The sequence below is a fragment of the Engraulis encrasicolus genome, chromosome 19 (genome assembly GCF_034702125.1).
Source record: "Engraulis encrasicolus isolate BLACKSEA-1 chromosome 19, IST_EnEncr_1.0, whole genome shotgun sequence".
NCBI lineage: Eukaryota > Metazoa > Chordata > Actinopteri > Clupeiformes > Engraulidae > Engraulis > Engraulis encrasicolus.
This window is the reverse complement of record NC_085875.1, coordinates 39,866,240-39,876,239: the sequence shown is the minus strand read 5'-3', so window position 1 is coordinate 39,876,239 and position 10,000 is coordinate 39,866,240. Positions and strand designations below refer to the sequence as shown.

The window sequence follows — 10,000 nt, the reverse complement described above, 5'->3', positions numbered from 1 at the left end:
GTCTCTGGGCCCCCCCGCCCAATACAAAGAACACGATGAGGACCCAATTCTGGGCCCGTCCCCTCTCCCTGGGCCCAGGACAACTGGCCCCATTTGTCCCTGAAGCTGTTGACTTCCCTGGTGTGTGTGTGTGTGTGTGTGTGTGTGTGTGTGTGTGTGTGTGTGTGTGTGTGTGTGTGTGTGTGTGTGTGTGTGTGTGTGTGTGTGTGTGTGTGTGTGTGTGTGTGTGTGTAAAAAAGGGGACAGTGATGGGGAGGCTATAACACTTATCTGCTCGTTTGACTCTTGTGCTTTAAGCCCCTCTCGCTCGCTCGCTCTTTAAAAAGTTTCACCTGCACAACAACACAGCGGTATTAAATCAATAGTGCCCAGCAATAGGGGGCTCCCCCCTCTCCTCTCCTCTGTTCTCCATGAACACATGGCTCAACAGCCCCCTCCCCCTCCCCATTACAGGTCATTTAGGCTGATTACTACATTAGTAAGGTGTAATAGATGCTGTGGTAGCTGCTGCTGCTGTTGCTGCTGGATTTGCAATATTGAGTGTATTGCTTGGCTCTCTCTCCTCTCCTCTCCTCTCCTCTCCTCCTCTCTCCTCCTCTCTCCTCCTCTCTCCTCTCCTCTCCTCTCCTCTCCTCCTCTCTCCTCCTCTCCTCTGATCTCCTCTCTGTCTTTCCCCTCTCCCCATCTCCTCCTTCTCTCTCTCATCTCCCCTCTCTCCCTCTATCCCCTCTTCTATCTGCACCCCCACCATTGTCTCTCTCTCCTTCCTCCTGCCCCAACCTCTCCCCTCTCTCCATCTCCCTTTCCTCTCTCCTCTCTCCTCCTCCACCCCTTCTCTCCTCCTCCCTGTCCTCCTCCCCCTCTTATCAATGCAATCCAGGGCTCCTCTGAGGGTCCTCTCTGCGCCGTGCTGGGCTTCAAATCAAGGTCTAATGGAGCCAATCTGCTGGCTTTTTAAGGCAAAAGGGGACAGTCCGATGGCACCGTAATTGCGCTCTAATTCAGTTGGAACTCCCAATATCTAATCAGACAGCTCCAAATTCCCCGATGCAGCTTCAAGGACACTCGTCCTCAGCCCCCACCCCCTACGCCCCCCCTTCCTGTCTCCACACACACACATGCACACACACACACACACACACACACACACAACACACACACACACACACACACACACACACACACACACACACACACACACACACACACACACAAACACACACACACACACACACACACACACACACACACACACACACACACACACACACACACACACACACACACGCACACACGCACACGCACACACCATTGCCGCCGCCCCCTCTTTGCAAACATCTAATAAAGAGGCTGAATTTATACGCGGTGGTTGCGAGGTGTTGGTGAGAGACAGAGAGAGAGTTGAACGAGCCGGGAGGGTTAGTCTTCTTCTTTGGAGTGAGTGAGTGAGTGAGCGAGCCACCCACCCTTTCCTACCCTCTTTTCTCTTTCCTTTCCTTCCCTTCCCTCTCGTTCCTTCCCTTCCCGCCACTCAAGTAATGGCCCTGGCTGTCTGCCCACCCTGGCTGTCTGCCTGTCTCTTTGCCTGCCTGTCTGGCTGCCTGCTGATCGGAGGCCAGTCTTGCCGCTGTTTAAGTGTGTGTGAGGCCATGCTATGCTCTTCATGCCACTACTGCCACCACCACTACCACAGCACAGACACTGCCACCACTACTACCACAGCACAGACACTGCCACCACCACTACCACAGCACAGACACTGCCACCACCACTACCACAGCACAGACACTGCCACCACCACCACTATCACAGCACAGACACTGCCACCACCACTACCGCCACCACTGCCACCGCTGCCACCACTACTATCACAGCACAAGCACTGCCACCACTATTACCACAGCACACACACTGCCACCACCACCACTACCACCATGGCTACCACTGCCACAGAACAGACACTGCCACCACCACCACAGCACACACACTGCCACCACCACCACTACCACAGCACACACACAGCCACCACCACCACTACCACCATGGCTACCACAGCCACTATCACCATTGCCACCACTGCTGCTGTCAGTTCCAGCCCCTGGCTCAGACCAGCACTCCAATGTCAAGAGTCAAGACAGAGAGAGCGAGGGGTGGGAAGAGAAGAGATGTGGAGAGGAAGGGAGGAGAGGGAGAAAGACGAATGGAGAGGGAGATGGAGTGAATAAAACAGAAAGGAAAAAGAGAGGGTGAGTGAAAGAGTGAGAGAATAATGGTGTGTGTGGGAGAGAGAGGGAGGAAGAGAGAGACAGACAGACCAGAGAGAGATGCAGATAGACATATATATATATATAGAGAGAGAGAGAGAGAGAGAGAGAGAGAGAGAGAGAGAGAGAGAGAGAGAGAGAGAGAGAGAGAGAGAGAGAGAGAGAGAGAGAGAGAGAGAAACACAGAGAAACACAGAGAGACAGAGAGAGAGAGATAGAGAGCAACCCATATCTTGGGGTTTTAGCACACTTAGTAGCTGATTTGAGCTGCAGCATTCACACAGCACAGCCTCCTCAGTGCAAACTCCCTGCTGTTGATACAGTATGGTTGATGTACACTCAAGAGAAGCCTTCCAAAAGATTTCATAGAAAACTGAACACTGCCAAATCCAATGGAGCAAAGAAAAAATAAGGACTCAGCTTGCTGTAATCCTGCAAAAAAAATATGAAAATAAAGTACATTCAGAAACCTCCAAAAGTACCCAAAAAGGGAACACTTAGAGAACTCTGAAGATGTTTTTTTCCCTCGATTTTGCAGAGGTTACTTGACCCCACCACAGATAAGTGTCATTACTCCAGTCTCAGGGAAGGCGATTAATCTTGCTGGGCTTTTATTTTGACACGTGGCAGCCGTCCTGGGGAGATTTGGCGTGCGGCGCGAGGGCTCTTACTGTGGCGGGCGCCGCTGCTGGAGAGGGCCATTGGCTTGGATTACAGGAGCTGTCACATCGGCACACCATTACGCTCAAGTGGCCACACTGACGCCCATTATAATAACTTTGTAATAGAACAGCCTGTGCTCGGCCCACACTTGTGGCTCTTCTCTCTTTCTCTCCCTCTCTCCTTTATTTTCACAGCCATCACTATCTCTGTTTCTCTCTCCTCATCTCTCTATCCTTCGTTTTCTCTGTCTTCACACTCTCTCGTCGTCTCTAGCTCTCCGAGTCTTTTTGTCTCTCAAAATCTTTGTTCTCACATTCACATTCTCATATTCTCCTCTTGCCGCATCTCTCTCTCTACCTCTGTCTCTGTCTCTCTCTTTTTCTCTGCATCTATTACTTTTTCACACAAGGAGCTCCAACCCAAGACAGTGGTGGCTGGTGGCTCTACTGTCTCCATCCACTTCTCCACACTGCCAGGCCTGTATTTATCACCATCAGTGTGGGAACGGGAGCAGATCTGAAGAGTCGCTCATTAATCTCCAACCTAGTGGTGACCTAGTAATAATGGCCCACATAGATCTTGGACTGATGACGGGGTCAAAGTGGAAAATTGAAATGACGCAACGAATATGGTAGACGAAGTGATACATGATGAGAAATTATATATTTTGCAGGTGTTGAGTCTGCATTTAAAAAGTAGGAGCCACAAGAGGAGTGTTAAGTTGAACCCTTCAAGTGTTCAACGCTGCAAATTGTACTACACAGTCGTTAATCCCAAATTCAGACAGTAAAATCCGTGCCACACATTCAGCTGATTGTAATAAGCACTAAAAATGGGTAGATTAGATTTTTCTTTCGCTTCCTGACCCTGGGAATGACACGTCTGTATGACTGACTTCTGTCTGGTACTCTCATTACACAAAAAAACCTAGAATTTAAATATGCTGTTGAGAGGTAGTTCAAGTCTCCATTTGTGCGCTTTCTCACTAAAACCGGGATTTGCTACATAATGGAATAGGCATCTCATGCAGCCTGGCAGCTTCACATGTCACTGAGGTTAATGCTCAACATTGTTTACTAATACACAGTCAGGAAGAAATACATCATACTCTCGACTGTGCTACCATGGATGAAGGGGGAAAGGTATTCACAGTTTGATAGGGCTGCATACACACACGTGTGTGTATGTGTGTGTGAATGTGTGCGTGCGTGAGTCTGTATGTGTGTGTGTCTGAATATGTGTGTGTGTCTCTCCCCCCCCTCTCCCCCAGATGTGCACACATCCTGCTGAGAACACTCTGGGAGCCCGTGAGGTGTCATCGTCAATGAAAATCAATCAGCGGCGATGAATGCCACGAACACTGGAGGTAAATTTAGGCGCACTTGTCCAAGAAGTGCTGGCTTAGGTGCTACACGGAGCACACTAACAGCCCTGTGAAGAGGCAAGGCCTCATCTTCCTCATTACGTTCGACACTGTCGAGGCAATTGGATTACACGACGACACCTTGAAATCCTTCAAAGAGAATAACATTTCTCAATTTTGGACAAAAAAGTCCCCCTCTAAACCCCCCTTTGTCAGGAGATTTTCTGACATGTAATTCTCTCTCAAGGGTACTTAAAGACCACAAGTGCGTTTGTAGGGCCTCTCTCTCAACAGACTGATCCCACATGTTCCTAATTATGCTTTTTGACACTAGTTTATGCAGGCCCTTACATTCTTCTCCGAAGACTGACAGCATAATGCGAAACAACAGACAATGACTTGATATCCTTTCTTTTTTTCCCTCGTTTTCCTTGTCTTTTTTTTCTCTCTCCGTCCGGTGTTGCCAATTTCCTTGCCATGGCAGCTAATTACCCGGTAGCTCGTTAACATCGCCGGCACATTAACAAACTATCGCGGCTTATGAGGGGAAATTAAACAGACAATGCGAATGCTCTGCTCAACACTCCGGGATGTTCGAGGGTTATGTCTCCATCCCTCCCTACCCTAATCTATTGCTCCACGCCTTTATCCCTGCCAGTCTGGCCAGTGTGCCATTTAGCATTGTAGCGCATAGGCCTGTGATACTCACAGTCCAGCTGAGTGCGATGTCCACCCATTATAACATAATATATGGATATCCATCCATCCATCCATCCATCCATCCATCCATCCATCCATCCATCCATCCATCCATCCATCCATCCATCCCTCTGTTTCCATCTTTTCATCCCTCCTTTCCTACCTTGCCATATGTCAAGTAGAAGAAAAATGGTCTGGCCAAAGTGTTTTACCAGGTTATCTAGCACACAAGATACTCACAGTCTGGATGAGTGTGATGTGCACAGCCATTATGTCTCCACCCCACCTCCTTCCCTCCCTCCCTCCCTCCCTCCCTCCCTCCATCCATCCATCCCTCCATCCATCCCCCTCTCCTCTCTCCCTCTGTTTCAGCGTGTTTCTGGCAGCGTGTCTGGCCAGCGTGTAGTTCGGCCATGGGCACATTAGCATATGGCTGTGGGATAGTGCAGCAGGCTACTCACGGTCCAGATGGCTCTGCCGGATGCCCTCCACGTCCTCAGCATGGATGAAGTGGTAGCATCTCTTCCCCACCACGTCCACTGGCGTCAGGTCCATGTAGTCGCTAATTCTGAAAGGGACAGAAAGAGAATCAAAAATATTTGATTTAAAAAATATTTGTCAAAAGAGATTATTTAAAGTTAGTCATGGTAATCATCATAAATGGTCACAAGAGATTAAATAGTGTAGAGAGATGTGAAAATTGAAATGTTGATTTTCCTTAAAAACGCCTAGGTGGTCTTCAGAAGGTACTGCTTCTCATTCACTTAATAATTCATCACAAGAATACATATGGGAACACTTTCATGTAACTTCAGCTTCATGTCAATTACAGCACTAATGTAAGCTCTAGCGTGCAGTAAAACTCCTCTCATTTCACCTGTTTTCACAGAAGATCATACTTTGGTTCTTTCATCCAAAGTGGCTAACAAAAACCTCTGTCGATGGCATGGGTGCTCTTGTGAGGTGTGCCATAGCAACCCCGTGCGTTTACCTGTTTTCACAGTAGATGATGTTGAGGTCCATGTTGACCCGCGTGACGAACATCTGGCAGTCGATGCGCACCTCGTTGATGGTGGGCGGGGGCAGGGCGTGCGCCACCACCACCATTCCCATGATCTGATTGGGCACCGAGCGACTGTGGGTCAGCGCCATGCGTATCCGCAGCCTGCCCGTCACGTGGATCACCTAGGAGGAGAGAGAGACAGAGAGAGAGAGAGAGAGAGAGAGAGAGAGAGAGAGAGAGAGAGAGAGAGACAGACAGACAGACAGACAGACAGACAGAAATAGATAGATCGACAGCCCGAGAAAGAGATGGACAGACACAGAAAGAGAAGATTAAAATGAATGACATTAGGGAACGAACTGCAGAGTCCAGGACACACAAATGCACTGCACATCAGAGGCCACATTGTTTCATAAAGATTCATTAGTTGGCTATGATTAATTTTTAATGTATAACTACATATAATGAAACAGCTTCATGTAAAGGCAGGGAAATGGATGAATATATATTCTCTCTATCCTTTTTCTGTCTCTCCTTCCTTTTTTGTCTCATGCGAAGCTCTCTCTCTCTCTCCCTCTCTCTCTCTCTGTCTCTCTCTCTCTCGGCAAAGAGCAAAGGAAACTAATAACCTATTTCTCGCTTTTAAGTTTTTTGCAAAAAGCTTTAAAGTCTTTGTAGCTGCAGCATTGCCCAGAGGAGGAGGAATTGACTGGATAGGCAGGCGGCAGGGCACACTATACTGCACTGTACTCTCAGATCCATCCATTTTAATCAGGCCAGGGAGAAGCCAGCAGGAATTGTTTTGTAGTTTTTTCCTCTCTCCCTCTCCCACTCCTACTCGCCCCCACCCCCATCCCTATACACCGCCTACACTTACACAGACACACAGACACAGACACAGACACAGACACACACACACACAGACACACACACAGACATACACACACACACACACACACACAAAGACAATATACTCACATGCACATGTGCACACACACACACAAACACTCACTCACGCATCCACGCACAGAGACAGACAGACACAGACACAGACAGACAAACATATATACAAGGACAAAGACACACACACACACACACAGACACACACAGACACACACACACACACACACACACCACACACACACACACACACACACACACACACACACACACACACACACACACACACACAGACACATGTAAGCACACACGCACGCACGCGAAAGCACACGCACACACGCATGCACGCACGCACACACACACAGACTTTACTACAGCCCCTTTCCACAGCTTCACCTCAGAGACTAGCGGGAGAGGCTATTAACATCATTAGTGCAGACAGACAGAGAGGCAGAGGCCCAGAGCAGTGGTGCCATCATCAACAGCACTCGGGGAGCTGAGTCTTGATGCCTACACTGCCTCCACCAGGAATGGAGTGGCCAGCCCCCAAACACTGGGACAAACATGCAGACAAGGTTGTAGGTACACACAAAGGGGACAAAGGGGACAGTTGTCCCGGGCCCAGGGAAACCTGTGGCCCGAGAATTGGATACTCATTATATTGTATGTATTGGGCTGGGGGGCCCTTTCAGATGACTTTGTCCTGGGCCCGGCCAAAGCTGTCAGCGGCCCTGCACGCACGCACGCACGCACGCATGCGCGTGCACACACACACACACACACACACACACACACACACACACACACACACACACACACACACACACACACACACACACACACACACACAGAGACAATATACTCACATGCACATGTGCACACACACTCACAAACACTCACTCACGCATGCACGCACAGAGACAGACAGACAGACACAGACACAGACAGACAAACATATATACAAGGACAAAGACACACACACACACACACACACACACACACACACACACACACACACACACACACACACACACACACACACACACACACACACACACACACACACACACACACACACACACACACAGACACATGTAAGCACACACGCACAAGCGCACGCACAAGCGCACGCACACGCACACGCGCACACACACACAGACTTAACAACAGCCCCTTTCCATAGCTTGACCTCAGAGACTAGCGGGAGAGGCTATTAACATCATTAGTGCAGACAGACAGAGAGGCAGAGGCCCAGAGCAGTGGTGCCATCATCAACAGCTCTCGGGGAGCTGAGTCTTGATGCCTACGCTGCCTCCACCAGGACTGGAGTGGCCAGCCCCCAAACACTGGGACAAACATGCAGACAAGGTTGTAGGTACACTCAAAGGGGACAAAGGGGACATTTGTCCTGGGCCCAGGGAGACCTGTGGCTCCAGAATTGGGTACTCATTATATTGTATGTATTGGGCTGGGGGGCCCTTTCAGATGACTTTGTCCTGGGCCCGGCCAAAGCTGTCAGCGGCCCTGCACGCACGCACGCACGCACGCATGCGCGTGCACACACACACACACACACACACACACACACACACACACACACACACACACACACACACACAAACACACACACACACACAGAAACACACACACACACACACACACACACACAAACACACACACACAAACACACACACACACACACACACGCTTTCCCCCTAACCTGGCATGAGTCGTTGAGATGCATACACACACACACACACACACACACACACACACACACACACACACACACACACACACACACACACACACACACACACACACACACACACAGAGACACAAACACACACACACAGTGCTTACATCATGCAAGGCCCCCTTAAGACATGGAGATGCTGGGGAACAAAACACCAAGTAGAGATTCCACGACTCAATGGCCGCATTTTGAGCTGTACACGTCAAGAGCACACGCAAAAGCAGAACTTCTGTGAGGATAATGACAAATGCATCTAGCTTACTAAAATAACAATTTGTCAAAAAGAAAAAGGTTTATGAATTGTTTATTCGTGGGTATCAGAGGGATAACTCTGTGTCGACAGCCTGATGATGTGTTACTGGTTAATTTAACAGTAGAGAGGACGTATCGGTATGCACAGAATCCTAAACAGACCGCAAGTGAAGCATCCGTAAAATAGTTATACACTATTTGTCAGAATGAGACGAAAAAGATAATGAAACCTCACAAGGATGCAAACGTACAAATTATTCTGACAATTTCTAGTTTTTGCTGTTTAATCTTAAAGCTATAGAGGTGCATTATTTTTACATAGACAGATACTAATATAAAGGTCATAACCTTTTCATGTGGGGAATGCGCAGAGAATGATGAAGAGATTATAACTAGCAGTAGACACAGAGAAGGCCGCTGACAGCTTTAGATGGGCCCGGGACAAAATTATCTGAAAGGGCCCCAAACTCAGTACATATAATGTAATGTGGACTCAATTCTGGGCCTCCTCTCTTTTTGGGCCTGGGACAACTGGCCCCTTTGTGCCCCCCTGTTGGCTTCCCTGGACACTGTTAAATGCAACATGAAGTGGGACATAGTTTTCCAGATAGAAGGAGACTCAGGAGCAGATGTGTGCTGAGTGATCTGCAAGCATCTGCAGTCTTCCCTCCTTTTTTTCTTCAGTCTGTCTCTACACACAATCACCCTATCTCCCTTTCTTTATCACTCTCTCATCCTCTTGGTTCACACACTCTTGTTATGTCTTCTTCTTTTTACTCTCTCTCTCTCTCCCTCTCTCTCTCTCTCTCTCTCTCTCTCTCTCTCTCTCTCTCTCTCTCTCTCTCTCTCTCTATTACTCAGTCTGTGTTTACATTAATAAATAACACATGCAACACAACACACACACACAGGCAGACAGACAGACAGACAGACAGACAGACACACACACGCCCACACGTGCACGCGCGCACACCCACACACACACACAGACACACACCCACACCCACACCCACACACAGACACAGACACAGACACAGACACACACACACACACACACACACACACACACACACACACACACACACACACACACACACACA

General features: G+C 48.8%; 1 protein-coding gene across 3 annotated transcripts in view; it reads right to left on the bottom strand.

The window, feature by feature from the left end:
- Positions 1–10,000, bottom strand: part of LOC134435423 (neuronal PAS domain-containing protein 3) — a 456,225-nt gene that overhangs the window by 23,335 nt on the left and 422,890 nt on the right. For all 3 annotated transcript variants that reach the window (XM_063184365.1, XM_063184366.1, XM_063184367.1), the window contains 2 exons: positions 5,981–6,174; positions 5,451–5,557 (listed from right to left, as the gene is read on the bottom strand). In XM_063184365.1, coding sequence (XP_063040435.1) covers positions 5,451–5,557; positions 5,981–6,174 — 301 coding nt within the window. The remainder of the gene's footprint in view (positions 1–5,450; positions 5,558–5,980; positions 6,175–10,000) is intronic.